Source organism: Nelumbo nucifera, chromosome 5, assembly GCF_055504915.1.
Source record: "Nelumbo nucifera cultivar China Antique chromosome 5, China Antique-T2T, whole genome shotgun sequence".
Lineage (NCBI taxonomy): Eukaryota > Viridiplantae > Streptophyta > Magnoliopsida > Proteales > Nelumbonaceae > Nelumbo > Nelumbo nucifera.
Genome location: NC_142653.1, coordinates 7509236 through 7528867, shown reverse-complemented (window position 1 = coordinate 7528867; position 19632 = coordinate 7509236). Strand labels below are relative to the sequence as shown.

The following is a 19632-nucleotide window of genomic DNA, read 5'->3' as shown; positions in this document are numbered from 1 at the left end:
TTGAAAACAAGAGGATCATGACAAGAACGAAGGGAAAAAATGAGAGAGAGTGTGTGTGAAGCTCATTTCCGAAGGAGTACAAATACAAATGGGTAGAGTGCAAAACATTGCATATTGTATTTGCAAACCTTATTACATATAACGTACAAGTTCACATGCACACTACAATTGAAAGCAACTCAAAACTTGTCATCAATTGTCTCAACAAGTGTTTGGAGCCCCTGTGGAGATTGAAGTTGATTATTGATGACTGTAGGATCTTGCTTACGAAGATGAAAGTTTGCATCTATACTCATCCCAAATTAAGAGTTACGTCAATGGTGAGAATGTTGGTAAAAATCATTAGTTCTTTGTTCCAAAAGTTTCACGTGTTGGTGTTTGTGGTTGTTGCTTATGTTAAATGACAAGTGGTGTAATTTTGTTCTACTAGGACGATTGTTGGGACAAGATTCAAACTCATTTATGCAATAGTATATATTAGTTTAGCAATTAGAGAGAGAGAAAAAAATCCTTTGTTGCTAAAAATCAAGTACTTAACATAAATTCAGTAGGTATACCTTGTTATTTATTAAATCATGCAAATTGCCATGCTTCATTCGATTCAATCATATAACTTGCAACCATTTCTTGTTCAATCAATCTTAATGTCCAAATTAATGTTGTGCTTAGTTCCTTGTTGTCGTGTTGAATATCCATTATCCTTGTATTGTTCACGCATAATTAGTTATATTAGGACATCGGTTTTGCTCATCATTAAGTTAGCCTTACACCAACTTCACAATACACAATAACTCAACATTAGGAACGTCTTCCTATGAATGACAAAATCAAGTATGTGATCTCAATGCACGATTGAAAGCGCTTTGAGGTTGGTGTGATGCTCTGTAAGGAGCAAAGCTAGATTCTTACATTAGTAATTCATGTTTGTTCTTTTCTATTTTTTTTCTGAAAATTAAAAGTACACATAAATGATTCAAAGCACAACGTAGGCCCCTTCCATTGGAGTTGGGATCTACTCTCCACAGTAAGAGAAACAATTCATTCATCATCAACATACAAAAAATAAATAAAAACCGGAATAATAAAATGAATGGCAACGGGGGCTAGAAATCCCAACCCCAACCCCAACCCCATCCCCATGCTGAACAAGGATGTCTGAATTTGCCCTATTCTACCTTGGTCTTTCCTACTTGCATACTTTTTTTTTTTTCAAAAACTACATGTATACTATATTAAATTTCATATATACTATATATAAAAGTGTAGATTAGAGTGAAAGTTTTTTGGACTAAAAATACCCTTTTTTTCTTTGTTTAAAAAATGACACATAGGTCATTTTATTATAGTTTTTATGTCAGATTTAATGGCTACTAAAATGCCATTATTTGTGCATTTAGTTCACCTGCAATTGTAAGGGTTGAAAATGTAACTTCAATTATTACTTTCCACCACATTTAATCCCTTCTCATTAGGTCTTATACTTAAGGTATTAACTCTCATTTTCTCTTATTAAATCATATATTTAAGTTATTTTTCACTAATAAATGCTACTAATTAGATCCATGTCAATATTATTAACAATATTAACCCATATATTTTAAAACTAACTCGAAAATAAAACCATTATTTATCCAAGTGGTGGCTAAGCAATTCAATCATCTAAATCAATTTGATATAACTTTGAAGTAATAGAAAATTTTAAAAAATATAAAAAATTAAACACATTTATAATATTTTTATTAATCAAATTAAAAAAAAAAGTGTAATAAACAAGAATTATTTTTATTGATAATGAAAATGAAATACATAATTTAGAACTGACCAAAAATGCAATTATTGTGTTAACCTTTAATGTCATAAATAAAATAAAAAATACATAAAACTTACAAAAAATCAAGCACATGTATGATACCATATATTCATCATATTAAACAAAAAGTAAGTGTGATATATCACACATAGAAATACAAAATAAATTATAAAAAAAAAATAAACACATCTATAGTTCTATATTTACACTATTAAAAATATGAATAAGATTGTGGGACTTTCTTTCGACTAAAATACTCATTTTTTTAATTTAGTCTCTATTAATTTGTGATGTTTAAATTGTAAATTAAACTACTATTTTTCACCTCATTCAATTCCTTTTATTTATATCTTACACTTTTTTGATAAATAAATAAAAAAAAGATAAAATATTACAAAAAGAAGAATTTAGCCAAGTTGGATGATAAAATATAAAAATATATATAAAAAAACATAACATTTATAGAAAAATTTGGGTACATTTTGCTATCATTATTATTGCCTAGGATTGTCACATGCAAAACACATGCACACTTACTAGTATTACATAATATGTGGATGCAGAGTGAATTTTTTTAGGACTAAAATTACCCTATATTTTTTAGAATAAAAGTCATTTTATTATAACTTTAATGCAATGTTTAATGGCTACTAAAATGTTTATTTAGTCCATCTCTGATTGTAAGGGTTGAAAATGTAACTTCAATTATTACTTACCACCTCATTAAATCCCCTTTCATTAAGTCTTATACTTAAGTATTAACTCTCATTTTATCTTATCAAATCTCATGTATAAGTTATTTTTCACTAATAAATGCTATTAATCAGATTTATGTCAATATTTTTAACAATATAAATCCATATATTTTAAAATTGACTCAAAAATAAAACCACTACTTATCTAAGTGGTGGCTAAGCAATTCAACCATCCAAATCAAATTGAAAAACTTATGAAGTCATAATTGGGTAATAAAATTTTAAAATATAAATAAATATAGAAGATTATAAAAAAATAGAAAAAATAGACATGTTTATTTTGTTAATCAAATTAAAAAATAAGTGTAATCAACAATAATTATTTTTATTGACAATGAAAATAAAATACATAATTTAGAGCTGACCAAAAATGAAATTATTTTACTATTTAGCAAAGACAAAAAGTTATACTTTTGGGTCAAATGTGTTAACAATTAATGTCATAATTAAATACTAAAAATTAATAAAATATCAAATACAAAAATGAAAAAAATACATAAATTTTGAAAAAAAAACATTTAGGCACATGTATAATATTATATAATTATCATATTAAACAAAAAGTAACTATGACATATCATAATTATTTTTACACACATAAATACAAAAAAAAATAAAAAAATTGAAAGCATCTATAATTATATATTTACACTGCTATTAAAAATATGAATAATAATGTAGAACTTTCTATCGACTAAAATACTCATTTTTTGAATCTAGTCTCTATTCAATTATGAGGTTTAAAGTGTAAATTGAACTACTACTTTTTTTCACCTCATCTTATATTTCTTTGACAAATAAAAAAATATACACCAATAAGATAAAACATTGTAAAAAAAAAAAATCTAGTCAAGCAAATAGGTCTGTCAATGACACTTGAAATTTCACAACTCGATCCAATTATCACATATTTGGATGAGGTGTTTATGTAATCAAATATGGATTTTTCAATTTGCATCCAATTAATAATAAAAAATAAATAAAAAACAACAAATAAAAAAATACATATTTATATAATTTTTTTGATACATTATTACTATCATTCCTACTTGCAAACATTATTTTGAGAACCTACCTACTATAATACATATTAGGGGAAATTCCCGATTGGTACCTTGTACTTAGGGTCTAGTGTGACTTTGGTCCCCCGAACTTTAAAACGCAACAATTAAGTACCCGAACTTCCAAAACATGCCAATTTAGTACCTACCATTAATCGGCCATTTAACCAACCGTTAAGTGGCATTTGAAAAGACACAAATGTCCTTCAAGTGTCATATAATCTTTCTTTATCAATCTTCCAAACATTGACTAAAAATGAACAGTCCCAAATCCTTGCCTCTTTTATTCATGAAAGTTGGGATCATCAAAATGCTTGCTGAGACGTGACCCCGACTTTCTTGAATAGAAGAGAAAATGATTTGGGACTATTCATTTTTTGTTAATGTTTGGATGATTAATAAAGAAAATTAGATGACACTTGAAGAGAATTTCGTGTCTTTTCAAATGCCACTTAACAACTAGTTAACAACAGGTATTGCATTGGCACATTTTGAAAGTTCAAGTACTAAATTACCGCGTTTTTAAGTTTTTTTTTGATAATTGAAAATGATTTCATTAAACAATAGGAATAAGATTTTACAAGAATCCCTTGGAGAGGCACGAGATGCAGCCTTCCCTAACCGTTACAAAAGATTAAAAAAAAAATTATAGTGCTGCCTAGAATAAATGGTCCCTAGTAGTCCCATGTTTAGCAAGATGATCAGCCAAAGCATTTGCCTCCCTACCCATCCACTGATATCTACATGTCATGTGCCTTGTTAAACATTTAACTTTTTTTATGAGATCCCTATAACTCCAAACAACCGAATCCGGATTTGACAACCAGCCCACAATCACCTTAAAATCCCCTTCAATCAATAGGTTCTCCACTCCTAGTTGATTAGGAATCTGAATTCCTTGTCCTACAACCAATATCTCAGCTCTTGTAGAGTCCCCTATCCCTATTGGGCTTGAGAATAAGGGTTACCCTGGCTGCTTCTATCAAAATTCAGTTAAAAAAAAAACTTATGGGGGAGCTACCCAAACTATAGTGGCTCTGGTTTTCCTAACCGAAGTGTATGCAACTGTGGCCCAAAGTGGCACTAGGCCCAAAGTTTGGGGTTTTAATTGAGAATTTTCCCTTTTTCATATTACATAACGCGTGTGTACACACACATACATACATACATACATACATACATACATAGACACAAACACTTTGAATTGGGTAGGGTGGACAAATACCAACCCTACCTCATCTCTGATCACTAAAGTCTTGAGTCCCCCAAACTTGATTGATAGTAAAATAATCACCTCGACCAAGTGGGGGTCAAATAAACCATAATTTGCATTTTCATACATTTGCATTGTAGATAAATGGTGTCATATTAACATTTTTTAGGTGGGATATGGTTCACAAATAGGTTTATGGCATACATAAATTACTTGTCATTGGCTATAATACGCCTTTACAACCTAATTTATTTAAGTCTACTTATCAAAATATTTGTATAGATGGAAAAACAAGTTTCATTTTTTACTTTTGTAATGGTGCTTGGATTAGTTATAGACAAAATAATACACAACGGATTAGGAAACAACCTATTACGAGTGAACACCCAAGTGTTCTGTATGCATTAGGGGTGTCCATGAAAAACCGAACTGAGAAAATTGAATTGCAAAATGCGGTTAACCGAATCGATTGGTTCGGGATTTTTGAAAAACCGAATGACCAGTTCAGTTTTCAATTAACCTACAAAAAAGCTGATGGTTAACCGAACCGACCGGTATATATATTTTATATTTATTTTAATATATGTCACATATTTTCTATGTATTATATATTCATTATATATATAAATATATGGTTATATTATATTTATAATGATCTATTTATAAATATATTATATATTATATATTTTTCAAATATTTATAATATATTATTTATAATATAACATTATACATATATTTGTATAATAAATATTATAAATATAAAAAACCGAAGAACTGAACCAGTAAAAAACCGAAACCGACAGACTGGTTAACCGGTGGTACCGATTCGATTTCATTTTGGAGAATTGGAAAAACCGGTACCACCGGTTTAATTTACAAAAAAGTGCCATATTTCAGTTAACCGAACCGTGGACACCCCTAGTATGCATAAGGTGTGGGTTTAACATGGGGCCTATGTGTATTGTCCACCTCATTGTGCAGGATTTTGTCTCTAGGCCCCTTGGGTCCATAAAATAATTACTTGTAGCAAACCAAACACCCTATCGTAATTAGAAAGTAGGAGTAACGATATGAAAGTAGCATTCTAGCAAGAATAGGTTTGCCCATAGCTCTGTTTCGGGCTATAGAACCAATCATAACTCCACACCCCAGCCATAAAGTGCACATGGTGGACAACCATCCACTTTCGGGCTATAGAGAGGCCTTGGACAAGGAGACTCATTATCTCCTTACTTGTTTATCATTGGCATGGAAGTTCTTGCACAACTCTTACAACAAGCAGTAGACACGAATCAAATAGAAGGTGACAAGTTAGCTCAAGAAAGCATCCCAATAACTCACCTCTTATTTGCAGGTGACTGCATTATTTTCTAAAGAATTGACATTGATTAAGTAAAGGCTCTACATAAAATTCTAGAGTTTTTTTTAAAATCTATTTCATGATAAAAAATCAATCATGGGAAATCTAGCATCATGTATGGTAGATGTGTGCCTAAGCATCAAATATTAAAAATTAGAAAGCCACTAGAGGGCTCAAAATATCTAGGCACAAAAGTGGGAGTTAAAATCAAGATTCATCTTTTTCATAAATAAATGTTGGATTGCGTTCTTTCCGGAACCAATGATTGGAGCTCTAAACTATTGTCACATGCAAGTAGAACAACATTAGTCAAGTTAGTCATCCAATCCATTCCCGTATATTCGATGTCTACCACAATCTTGACAAATAAGATTCACTCACAAATAGAATAGGCATTAGTCGTCGTCAAGTCAGCCATTCAATCCATTCCCGTATATTCGATGTGATTGTATATTACAATCTTGGCAAATGAGATTCACTCACAAATAGAATAGGCATTGAGAAAATTTGGGTGGCAATAGAAAAGACAAACTCTAAAATGATGCAAACATGCGTGAGTGCAAATATGTAGAGTGTAAAATGGTTCATATAAATTACAAAGTTGGGTTAATTTTGTATTGACAAATTTACTTTCTTACCAAATAGATATTTAGTTGTAATGGATGTAAACACAAATTGTAATAAAATATATGTTTTTTTTTTAATCAAAAGCCCACTTAAATGCAATTTTACTTCTTTTTTATTGATGTACTTTTACATCTTATTATCAATGTAAATATGCACGGGTCTGTAATTTACCAATGCAAAAATATAATGTTGCCAAACACAAGCAAAAGTGAACCAGAGTACAAATTTATCCTGAACCGGAATTTACACTCCATTTGCATCGTTTCCAAATGCAGCCTAAGCACATGATTCATGGAATAAATTTTGCTTGTCAAGGGCTGTGGTGGATTGGGACTTAGAAAGAGCTTGCCGATGAATCAAGTGGTGTTTGGTAAGAAACTATGGAGGTTATTTACCAATCCTGAGTGCTTATGGAGTCGGGTTATGAAGCAAAAATAAATTTCAAATAAAAGCCCATTATTTGCAAATAATTTTCATTATGCTGGAAACAAGCTCACAAGTTACTCAAGGATCTGAAATCAAAATTTATGTGACTGATCAAAGATGGCTTCTCCATTTGTGCTCTTCATGATCCTTCCCCAAACAAATCATCCCTTGCCTAACCATGTTCAACAACTCAAAGTTGTAGAACTAGTTAATTTAAGTCACTATTTTCAAGCTTCAATAACTCATATTAGAGCTATTAGACCTCCTCACATGGAGCTTAACTTGAATAAATTATTGAGGAATTGTATGTTATAATGCGTGGTTTTGCTAGAGCAATTTGGAGAGAGATGTTCTGTTTTTCCTTATAGGTCAATCAAAACCGAACCAATAACTTTGATTTTTGAAACATACCGAATCATTGATTGATTTGGTGAGTGTTTAGAACCAATGCTGTTGTTTTTGAAAAACTATGCTATGTCGACACCATGTTTGAAATATGTTTTTTCACATCACACATGATGTCTAGTTAAATGTTTGTTAAAAAAAAGTTTTATTTTGGACCATACTTTGAAAATTGGGAAAGGTGTGATCAGACAAAACATATTTTTTCGTGTTTTATTGCCTTTTCTAATATTACTGAAATGGCGTTGAAAAAACGTCTATATAGCATCGACGGTCAAAACACGTTTTTAATAAGAAAATGCCAATAAGCACTGCTTTTTGAGACCAGATCAGCTTTTTTTCTTACATAGCGCACCTCACACCGACCTCACACTCAAATCCATCGTGCATTGGAAATATTTCTCATGAATAATAATTCATATAAAAAAGGGAAATATTCTCAATACATGGTGGGATGTATATGTGAGATCGGTGTGAGGTGCGATCTGTGAGCAACAGATCCGGTCTCCTGTTTTTTTTTTTCAAAAAAACACCTATCCTTAAATGGCGTTGATTCCATACTTTGAGCGCGCCTCACAGTATATCCTAACCGCTCATCGGGAACATCTGTCATATTTATATTTATTATCGGATGTAACTGTGAGGTTGTTCTGAGGCGCGATTGGTTAGGAGCATATCCCAATTCTAAGCTCTTCACTTCTTGACTCAAATGGTCAACGGACTCAGCGCCCCACGAATTACCAAAATAAATTAACTGAACACCCCATGAACGGATGAATCCATTGAACTCCACTTCTAAGCTCTTCACAATCCCTTGCATTCTTTTCGCTTCTTCAGAGTTTACGGAATCAGAAGATTCTGTACGAAGAACAGTAAACTTGGGTCTCATATTTGTTTATTTTCGCAAAAGAATTAAATTACCAGTTTCTGATGGCCTTGAGATTAAAAGTTCTATAATTTCGTTCAAAAAATTTCATTGCAATCTCTCGTTGTCAAGTCCTTTATTTTTTCCCTTTCAAAATTTATTTTTCCGAGGAAATTTTAAATGGAGAGGAGGAGATCAGCAGTTGGGTTCTCTCTAGGGTTTTCGGTGTTGTTTTTATTTGTGGGGGTTTCTCTAATATCGCCGGCCACGGCGAGATTCGTGGTGGAGAAGAACAGTTTAACTGTGACATCTCCTGACAGCATAAAAGGTACACATGACAGTGCCATCGGGAATTTCGGAATCCCTCAGTATGGAGGGAGCATGGCCGGAACGGTTATTTATCCTAAGGAGAACATGAAGGGTTGCAAGGATTTCGACGATTTCGGTATATCGTTCAAGACAAAGAGCGGAGCTCTCCCTACATTTGTTTTGGTCGATCGAGGAGGTATGTGATCCTAATTTGACAGAATTACATTGCTTTTACTCCTCTCAACTTTGGGGTACCAGTTCGTTCTAGAAGTTTCGGTATCTTGTTGTCATGAGCAGTTCTCTTTCTGTTATGTATTTTATGTTTGATCTTCGAGCATGATTAGCTATGAGGTATTAAAATTCCACAGTTTATTCTAATTTAGAATTTTTAGATTGTATCCTTCATAATTTGTTTCTGTTGGAGCTGGCTCAAGAGTTTTAACGAGTAAAACTACTTCTGTATTTATGGTGTTTCAGCTTGTTCTACTGCAGTATTGCATTTGTATCGCTATACTTTTGCATTCTGGAGCCTGTTGTTGCTGTGCTTGTATAAACTTCACAAATGGTCTCTTATGGATGTCTTGCGTGGTTTGCCTATATTAATCAACATATTGAACCATGCCCTGATATTGTCCAACTAAGACATGAACTTACCATTTTGCGATTGTGGACAGTTTATAGCCTGTTTTTATAGGGATTGATATCGCTAGCTGAGTTTACTCAAGGGGACTAAGAACTTTGCATGCCTATTGTTGCCGGTCGAAATGGGCTGAGGGCAGCACAGTTAATTCGCTCCCAAGCCAAGGTGCCGGGGTGCCGAGGTGCCGTGGAGGAGTCCAAGGCCTGGAGGTGCCGAGGACTATTGGGTCGGTCCTGCACGGAGTGAAAGGAGAACATCATAGGCCCCGGGTTGGTACCCGAGGCGGAGACTCCGACGGTCAAGTTAGTACAAGGGAGGTGCAAGGTGGATGAGGCCTGAGGTTGAACACTCAGACGAGGCCACAAAGGAGAATAAGAGTTCCCAAATGCTCGTTCTTGAGTCACAGTTTCAGTCCCTTACCTTGAGGGGGTTAGCTCCTTTTATACTTGAGGTTGCCTGGAGGTAGGTGAGCTCGGACGGCTTGGATGCAGTCCATACGTGAGGAGCGTGGTCATCCGAGGTCGCCAATTGACTCTGCGCTATTGGTTTCGGGGAGGCCACCGAGCTCTGTTCCGTGCGCGCCCTGATTGGGTCCTCTCTGAATGCCGCCGCCGCCTAACACATGTAGGCCCGCTATTGGGCAGGGCCACATGCGCCTACATCACCTATTACCTGCAAACTAATTTCGTCTTCATCTTTGAAATGGTTTTTAAGGTCTAATGCACAAAGTGGAATTTATAGAATCCCTAGATGCTTTCAAACTGTATATACATGTTGCCCTCTTATCACTGAATTTTGGTTTTTAAATTGCATTTTATCACCTAGGAGTAGCTCGAATAGGTAATATAATGAAAGAAAGTAGATTGAGATGGTTTGATGACTTCAATCACGTGCATAGAAGTCTGTCAATGACACCCATAAGAAGAAGTGATTTGTTGCAAGTTGAAGGGGCTAGAAGGGCTAGGTGTAGACCAATTTAGGAGTCAATAATTTAACAATGGGTATGGCATTAAACAGAATGGTATGGAAAACAGGATTCATGTAGCTGACCCCATATAGTTGGGATAAGGCTTGGGTGGTGATGATTATGATGAATTGTTCAGATAGTCTGTTACATTGCAGGTGAAAATGGATTTTGTTTTTAGCGGATACAATGACCCTTCATTGATTGAGATTTCTGAGTCTGATGGAGGAGACTCTGATTTCAGTTTGTTGAAGAGCTGAAGAGGATGATGTTAGAGGGAAGCTGAGTTAACAAATCCTTATCTCATGACTCAATCATATAGAATTGGCTGTAGGAAGTCTGTTTTTCCCTTCTACTTTATCAAAGGTGATGTCCCCTGTTAAATTGCATGGTGCAGATCTTTACAGCCTATCAGTTTGCATTACGTTACTCTGTCTTAATGGTGCAGTAGGTGGTCTTCTATTTAAGTAACTAATTGTCTTACTCTGTCTTACTAGGGCATCCATCCACTTGAATATGGGTGTGATGATGTAGAAATACTGCAGACGTTTTGAAGCTGCAGGCCCAATACCCCTTTGATGTGAGGATCTAACTGGAACAAGGAGCAAAAGAGATGCAAGTGGGAGGACTTCCTGGGAGGGTTCACCTAGTGTAGAGAGTGGCCCTTAATAGAAGGAGAAAAAACATTCAAGGAAAATAGTCAAAATTTCAACCTCATACTGAGTTGTGCGGTTACTACTGTATTACACTTTTGGATTATGTGCATCTTAGTCTGTTCTAGTTTTCAATGTCAGTTGGTCTCAATAACCACCTTTAATCACATAAAGATTTGAAAACAGACCAAGTATTTCCATGATATGTTAATTTTTGTGATTCTCAAGTCAGTATGACAAGACCAGCGCATTATTTCTATCCATACCAACCATCTTGTTAAAGCATTCTTTTGTTACTATTTTCCCTACCAAACCTGGTAGCTTATTCAACAAGCAAGAGGGGAATGATATTATGGAAGATTGTTCATTTTGCTGTGTTGGCCGTTTATGGAAGGAAAGAAACAATAGGTTCTTCAAAGAATCTGCTATGAAGGAGGTGCTAATTGGCCATATGGGGAGACTAGCAATTTTTTTGGTCTAAGGCCCATAAAATGCTTCTTCAGATTCTCTCTCTCTCTCTTTTGTGTAATCAATTACGATGATAATAGATAATAAGTTTGTAGTTCCATCCTGCTAGATGTACAGATAATCTATACTCGGGGCTTAGTAATTAGCCTCTATTTTTGTATATGATTTTGGAGGGTTCCTTCCCTCCTTTTACTACAACAATACTTTAACTTTTGAGGAAAAAAAAGAATAGGGATGGCATCCTATTATTAATTGATGTGTTTGCAAATGGGCCATTCCAGGCTGCCTAGAGTAAAATAGTAACCGAGGACTCAATTTCTATAAGATCGATCCAACTTGGCCTGTAAAATCCCTTGTCCCAGGACATGCATGAGGACAAGGATCAACTCCAACTAGTCCCTTTGATACAATTTTGAGTCAGCCTAGGTCCATTAATGTCAAGACTTGAATCTTATGCAAATAAGAAAAAAGAAACACATACATTCACCTTAATGGTAGTGCTTCATTGATAATAACTTGTGTTAATGAAGTTAAAGCTGAATTTGGCAATATTGATTATTTTTTTTTAAACTTTTCAAAATAAACCATTGAGAAAAATGAAAGAAAAGGGCACAAAATTCAGAAGTCTTAATTTAAAAAGGTCCAAGCAAAATTTATTCCTTTTCAATGAAAATAGAAAAGAGAATAAGAGTAAAAAGATCTGGATAAGATTCAGAAAAATGTTTGATAAGTGTTGCCTTAAAGAGAAGATGAGAATAATGAAAAGGAACAGTAGTGAATGCAGAAAAAATTGAAATAGAATATAGTCAGGGGAACTGGGGACAGTAAGGTTTATTTTCAGAGAGAGAGAGCTGGGCGATTTGCAGATTTACCGGCCTCTCTCAGACTTTCAGATTTCAACACCATAGGACTAGGGTTTGGTTTGGTTGTTAAACTTACTTCAGACAGAGCTGGACGATCTGGTAGGAACATATTACCTATGGTTGATTTCATTTGTAAAAATTTTTTACACCTTGTACTTTTGGTCTTTCACTTTGCTAGACTTTAGTAGGTTACAGTTTCAGAATTTTGCTTTGGATTGGGGTGGATCTTCCCTGATCTCTTTTTAGTTTTTCTGAAGCATGTACATCTTTTGTGTTATCTGATCCATGTATCTATTTTTCCATACTTGTACAACTTGTATGGGTTATCAAGGAAAAATGTAAAAAGTTTAGGTTATTGTATTAAAAAAAACTTCCATTTCAAGTCCTTTTATCTTGTTATAAAAAGTGCATAAGTGTTTTCTGAAATATACATTATTACATATATAAATATGTTATATGTGTTGATATCATGCTTGGATAATTCAGGGAGCATCTAAATTTGATCTGATTATAAATGAAGGTTAGTTTTGCTAACAATTTTTAATTCAGTTAGGTTACTTGGGTGTAATTGAACATTTATTTGATCCATTGACAACATCACATGCATAGAAGTATTATTTTGATGCCATAGACTAAAAAGCATGGATAACATCAATTATAAAAAAAAGCATGGATATCATCATCATCACTTGTATCACCATTTTAATTATCAGTCATGGTTGTAATGATTGGAATCATAATCACTCCCAAAGGTTTATGTCCATATCCAGTCCACCCCTCTCATGACCCAGATAGCTGGGACCAACATTGAGTAAGAACCCCTGAAATGGAAACCTGTAAAGTGGAGGATATGAGTAAATATTAGCATTCTTCTTCAAGTACTAAACTTTTTGTTTTGTTTTAATTGAAGACAAGTTTAAGGGATTAATCTACTTTGGATTCCTTTACAGACTGCTTTTTCGCTTTAAAAGTTTGGAATGCTCAGAAGGCTGGGGCTTCTGCAGTGCTTGTTGCAGATGACATTGAGGAACCATTGATAACTATGGATTCACCACAAGAGGATGGTGGATCTGCAAAGTATATTGAGAACATTACAATTCCTTCTGCACTTATTGATAAAAAATTTGGTGACAAATTAAAGAAGGCACTCAGCTCTGGGGATATGGTTAATGTTAATCTTGATTGGAGGGAAGCTGTTCCACACCCGGATGATCGTGTGGAATATGAGCTCTGGACCAATAGTAATGATGAATGCGGAGTCAAGTGTGATATGTTGATGGAGTTTGTGAAAAATTTCAAAGGTGCAGCACAAATACTTGAAAAAGGTGGTTATACCCAGTTCAGACCCCATTATATAACTTGGTATTGTCCTCAGGCCTTCACAGTGAGCAAACAGTGCAAGTCCCAATGCATCAATCATGGAAGATATTGTGCACCTGATCCTGAGCAGGATTTCAGCCAAGGTTATGAAGGGAAAGATGTAGTTATTGAAAACTTAAGGCAATTATGTGCTTTTAGAGTAGCAAATGAATCAAAAAAGCCTTGGGTTTGGTGGGATTATGTAACTGATTTTCAAATAAGATGTCCAATGAAGCAGAAAAAATACAACAAAGAGTGTGCTGATGCTGTTATCCAATCTCTAGGTAAGATTCTTTTTTTTTTCCTGCATTCTTGGATTTTATGTATACATATTGTCATTAATGAAACATGTATAATATATATGTTGCATCTGGGTAGGGATTGATATCAAACAGGTAGAGAAGTGTATGGGAGACCCAAATACTGACTCTGAAAATCCTGTTCTTGAAGAAGAGCAAGATGCTCAAGTAAGCCTCTCTCCTCTACATTTTCTTCTACAACTTTTCAAGTGGTTCCATGGCATCTTTTAGTGAATTGGTGTAGCCCATCATATGCAATTCATCAAAGTCTGTCAGTTTCATTTTTATATATGAACTGTAAGATGATAGGAAATGTTTCCTGCAGGTTGGAAAAGGATCAAGAGGCGATGTGACAATACTGCCTACCCTTGTTGTTAATAATAGACAATATCGAGGTTGATCTTAGAATCTTGCATTTCTTGGTGCAACAACATCTAGGATGTCTTTGGTTCTAAAATATTTATGTACAGGGAAACTGGATAAAAGTGCTGTTCTTAAGGCCATCTGCTCTGGTTTTGAGGAAACTACTGAGCCAGCTGTTTGTTTAAGTGGCGGTGAGCTTTAATTATAACTTTTGAAAATTTCACACCCTTTGATTGATGTGCTTGTTTGGAACATCATTTTTGAGAATTGAGATATAATTTGTTTTATGCAGATATAGAGACAAATGAGTGTTTGGATAATAATGGTGGTTGCTGGCAAGATAAAACAGCCAATATCACTGCTTGCAAGGTAGTAATCAAATAATGTATATAGCTTTACATGTTTCTAATTATTTCTATTACTATAACAGTTGCCCACTTTACTCAGGATACATTCCGTGGAAGAGTATGTGAGTGTCCCATGGTTGACGGTGTGCAGTTTAGAGGAGATGGTTACAGCACCTGTCAAGGTCTCCCTCCCTCCCGCCCCCTCTGCATGCGTGTGAAGAAGTGAATTCATGCTTATCAGAAATATTTCTTTTCTTTCTAATCCAATTATATGCGTATCTTACAGTCACTTGAAGCTCTTTCCCCAGCATCCATCAATTTATGCAATTATTTTCACCTTCTAATTAATTTCATGCATAATTCTGTGCCTAACCTCTATGTTGGATTCTAAGTAGCCTCTGATCTGTGAGAAGGGGAAAAGAAATTCAGATTTTGTTTATTCTCTCTAGAGGAAAAGACTTGGGGTCTTTTTGATAGCACAGCTGAAATGACTGAATTGAATGACTTGGTGCTTTGTCTTTTAGTGAATCCCACCATCATGGGTTTGACCTGAACTCTGTAACAATCTTTAATTCTCAATAAAGTAATATGTCATCTTTCAAAAAAAAAGTAGGGTTGATTATCATAATCTTGATATTTTTAATTATCTATTTATTTTATCCATTAGAAGACATTCAGTTTACCTCTTCAGCTGTTATCAAATGGTCCCTTAGAGAAAAAATGTACATTTTGAAGAAACTAAAGGTATCTGAGAAAATATAATAAGTCTATCAGGCTTAATGGTGACAATACTTTTGAAAATTATGACAATTTAGAAAAGAGTCATCATACTAGTGGAAAATAAGTACTGCTTTCAAAGTTCACTTCTAGAAGAAACTTGTGGAAGGCCTAAAAATCTTATTTCTCTTAGGCACATGCTTTTTTTTTTGGAAAAAGGACAAATATATATATATATATATATATATATATATATATGTGTGTGTGTGTGTGTGTGTGTGTGTGTGTGTGTGTGTGTGTGTGTCTAAGTAAATATCTTTTGGACATCCTAACATCCTAAAAGTTGCAAATTCATTTTGACCATTCCAACCCCATGTTGATGATGGCTTTGGAGATTGCAGTCATTATGTGCCATTAAGGGTCATTACTCGGTGCAATAGTAAATGCTTGGGCTGCCAAGCACAGGTAATGGAATTACTCAGTGAAATGGTAAGGTCTTGGGGCTGCAAAGTATGAGAACACAGGTTTAGGTTTGAAAGTGGTCACTTTTTGCAAGAAAAAGCTGGATGATGTACTTTTATATTTAAAATTTTCTATTCGCCTGCCATTTTATACATCAATATATCCTTGCATATGTAGGCTTTTCCTTCTTAAGCATTAATATGGTAAATCAGTTTTTCAATTGATTATATGCACATCAGTTCTAGTAGGTGTCTCGTATTCTTGTTCTTTCATAGCTTGACTACCAACTAAAAATTTCTTGTTCCTTTCCTGGTATCTTATAGCTATGCTTTGATACTATTTTTCACCTTGCAGCAAGTGGACCTGGACGGTGTAAGGTAAATAACGGTGGTTGTTGGCATGAAACTCGGGATGGGAAGACCTTTTCTGCCTGTGTGGTTGGTGATATTATTTTTTTGTTATTTATTCACATAGATTTAGAAATCTATATAGTATATAACTATATACTATATTTTGTCATTGTCAGGATGTTGAAGGCAGTAAGTGCAAGTGTCCTCCAGGATTTAGAGGTGATGGTGTCAAAAGCTGTGAAGGTAAGAGATCCCACCTTATCTGTATCTTCCATTCTATGATTATAGCCCATGGTACAGTGTACACAGTACACGATCTGCAAGCCTTATATGTGTCTTGGCAAATATGCATGCATGTATAAGTTCATTGATACTGGAGTTCTTTGCTGTTTGTATCATGGTCTATATAGCGATATACTTGCTTTCATATTGATTACAACAAGAAAACATTTGAAGAGGATCCATCATGAAAGTGCAGTGGAATGAGTAACTTTCCAGATTGATAAAACTGTAATTGCTTTAGCATATAACATAAAGGGGCCATGGGCATGCCCGATTTAACAGTTCTGTTTTTTGTGTAACTTGTTCTTGCCACTGATAGATATTGACGAGTGCAAAGAAAAGAAGCGTTGTCAGTGCCCTGAATGCAGCTGCAAGAATACATGGGGTAGCTATGATTGCACTTGCAGTGGAGAGCTCTTGTACATCAGGGACCACGACACTTGCATAAGTGAGTATGTCGACTCTCTCTGTCTCTCTCATGCTTATATGTGTGCAAAGACACAGATCATGAATCCACAACACTTGCACAAGTGAGCTAAGCCCAAGCTTTGCGAGTGAATACATGTGCACATGGGAAGAAACTTGTTACTTCCACTGCTTTATTTGGTTTTTTCTTTGATCTGCAGGTAAGAGGGCTGGTGAAGTAAAAACTGCATGGGCTGCTGTGTGGGTCATTCTAATAGGATTGGCCATTGCTGCTGGTGGAGCATATCTTGTTTACAAATATAGATTAAGAGTAAGTACACTATACTTAAATCCCTTAATATTGGTAAAATTCCTAGTGGGTTATGCTTATGTTTGGATAGGTATTAAGCTTTTGGTTGTGCAACTAGAACTTGCTCTTGATAGTTGTCATCTTAAACTGTATGTTATGCATATGGAATTACTTGAGAATGACCAGATTATTGTATCCCCCCTTCAGTAAGTCTTGTCCTTGATCTGAGATTGTTAACGTTTATTCTAAATTTCTATTTCAGTCATACATGGACTCAGAGATCAGAGCCATTATGGCACAGTACATGCCACTAGACAGCCAAACAGAGGTCCCAAATCATGTAGGACATGATCGCACCTAAAGCAAGCTCTTCTGTTCTATTTTTTGACTCCTGGGCTGTGCAGACATATGTTGTGCTTCTCTTTATCTGGTGGCATTTGGTTCTGTAAATTATGGTGGTTCAAAAAGGCTGTACAAGAGATTACCCTGAGATTTAAGAGAATGTTTAGATAGGGTTTGGTCATTTGGGGGGAGGGGGAGGCGGGTGGGGGGGGGGGTTGATTTTAGTCACTATTCCTATTCTTATTAAATGCTATACTGTGGATGTCCTCTAATTCAAAGAGAAATTGTGTGATTCACGTAGAGCTATGTGGACTAAACATGGATCATGTGTACTAACTGGACCTATTTAATTTTCTTCATATATAAAGTCTGTGCTTTGGACCTCTCATAAAGGTACTGCTTTGCCATCGTTTGTGAGTGCATGGATCAGTTAGGTCCTAACTTTTTTATGCTGTGTTTGGTCTGAAAGAAAAGGGAGGGAAAGACCTTGTACAGGTTTCCCTACCTTTTCTTTGAAACCAAACATAGGCATAGCCTTTACTGAAGCTGTAAAGGAATCAACTATGGTTGTTTTTGCCTTTTTGGATAAGCTTCAAGACTTTGCTTTTAAAGCTGAAAAGCACAAATCCACAATTTGATGCGTTGTGCTTTGGGGTTTAGAAGTATTATGTCTTAAGATTATAATGTTCCAAACACTTGAGACGCCTATTGGTTCAGTTTTTTGCCCCACAGCCCAATGCTCAATGGCAAAAGCTTATTCAAACAGGGCCTAAGATGTCCAATTCAAACCTGACGGGTATTTTGATCATGATATATATGCTTTACACTCCAATATCCTGCTCATAATGGGATAGAGGGTTTCTAATGGTCCCCCATTTTTTCCGACTTATGCAGTAAAAATAACGGATCAAGTAAAACACTTCCAGAAACAGCAGCATGACATTTATTATAACAGAAACAATGGTTTGTGACAGCCAATATATCAGTCATCTAACCGTTAAAATCCTGGCAATGTGCCATCTGGTTGGTAAGGTATCCAGCTCGTTGTAGCGGAGGCTTGGTGGTGGGGGATGAGTGTTGAGGGTTCGGATCTGCTCCTCACAGATCCGTGCATCATTTCAAAGTGTTGAGGGTTCGGCCAGCATGTTTCAACCGTGCATCATTGGGAATATTTTCTCATGAAATAAAATTTATAATTTCAAAGATGTTCCAGATGCATGGCTTAAACAAGCTGTGAAATCAGTGTGAGCTCGTGTGTTGGGGAGTGTAGCCCATGGAGAGAGAGAGAGAGAGAGACTATGATCATTGTAGTGAATCATGATCTACTCTTCAGAGCGCATCTCATACGGACCTCACAGCCCCATCTCACCATGTACTGAAAGCATCTCCCTATGAATAACACAAAGAATGAAATATGTTTCCAATACACGGTGGGATGAGTCTGTAAAGAGCAGATCCAGACTCCATTGTAACACCTACTTTCTACTATTACAAGTGGTGATTACCGAAACTAATCCATGGAAAATCAGGGGAGGGGTCAAGGGGCTTGGATCTGCTATGCACATGCTGTTTCCAAATTTCCAATACACGGTGGTGATGTTCTGTGGGTAGGGATGTGGATAGCAGTAGCTGAAGACCTGTAGCCTATCAGGAGTCCATCAAAAGCAGCACGAATAGTGATTGCTGCATTCCCCACTCGCGTCGCCTCTGGAATGACTGACTATCCAAGGACTAAGGATCCTTTGTCCATGTAAGAAACAAAGAAGGCACGCATCTGGCAAACTTGAAAGTTGAAAGAGTCGCTCCAACCAGCACATCATAAACAAAAACTTCAATCCTCTGGGCTTGAATAGTGGCAGCATAATTTGAAACCCGGTTCACATGGATAAACTATAAAGCACACAAAAGATGAGATCACATCTCCACTCCACCAGGAACAGACATCATCAGGAGATGTTTCCAATATACGGCGAAGATGTG

The 19632-nt window shown here is 35.3% G+C and overlaps 1 protein-coding gene across 1 annotated transcript; it reads left to right on the top strand.

The window, feature by feature from the left end:
• Positions 1 to 8425: 8425 nt before the first annotated feature.
• On the top strand, positions 8426 to 18044 carry LOC104608196 (vacuolar-sorting receptor 3-like). The gene is made up of 12 exons (XM_010274108.3): positions 8426 to 9024; positions 13367 to 14059; positions 14154 to 14242; positions 14400 to 14469; positions 14545 to 14628; positions 14730 to 14806; positions 14885 to 14966; positions 16318 to 16400; positions 16490 to 16556; positions 16915 to 17043; positions 17222 to 17331; positions 17573 to 18044. Exons 1-12 carry the CDS (start codon positions 8700 to 8702, stop codon positions 17669 to 17671), a joined length of 1908 nt encoding a protein of 635 aa, XP_010272410.1. The 5' UTR covers positions 8426 to 8699; the 3' UTR covers positions 17672 to 18044.
• Positions 18045 to 19632: the final 1588 nt, after the last annotated feature.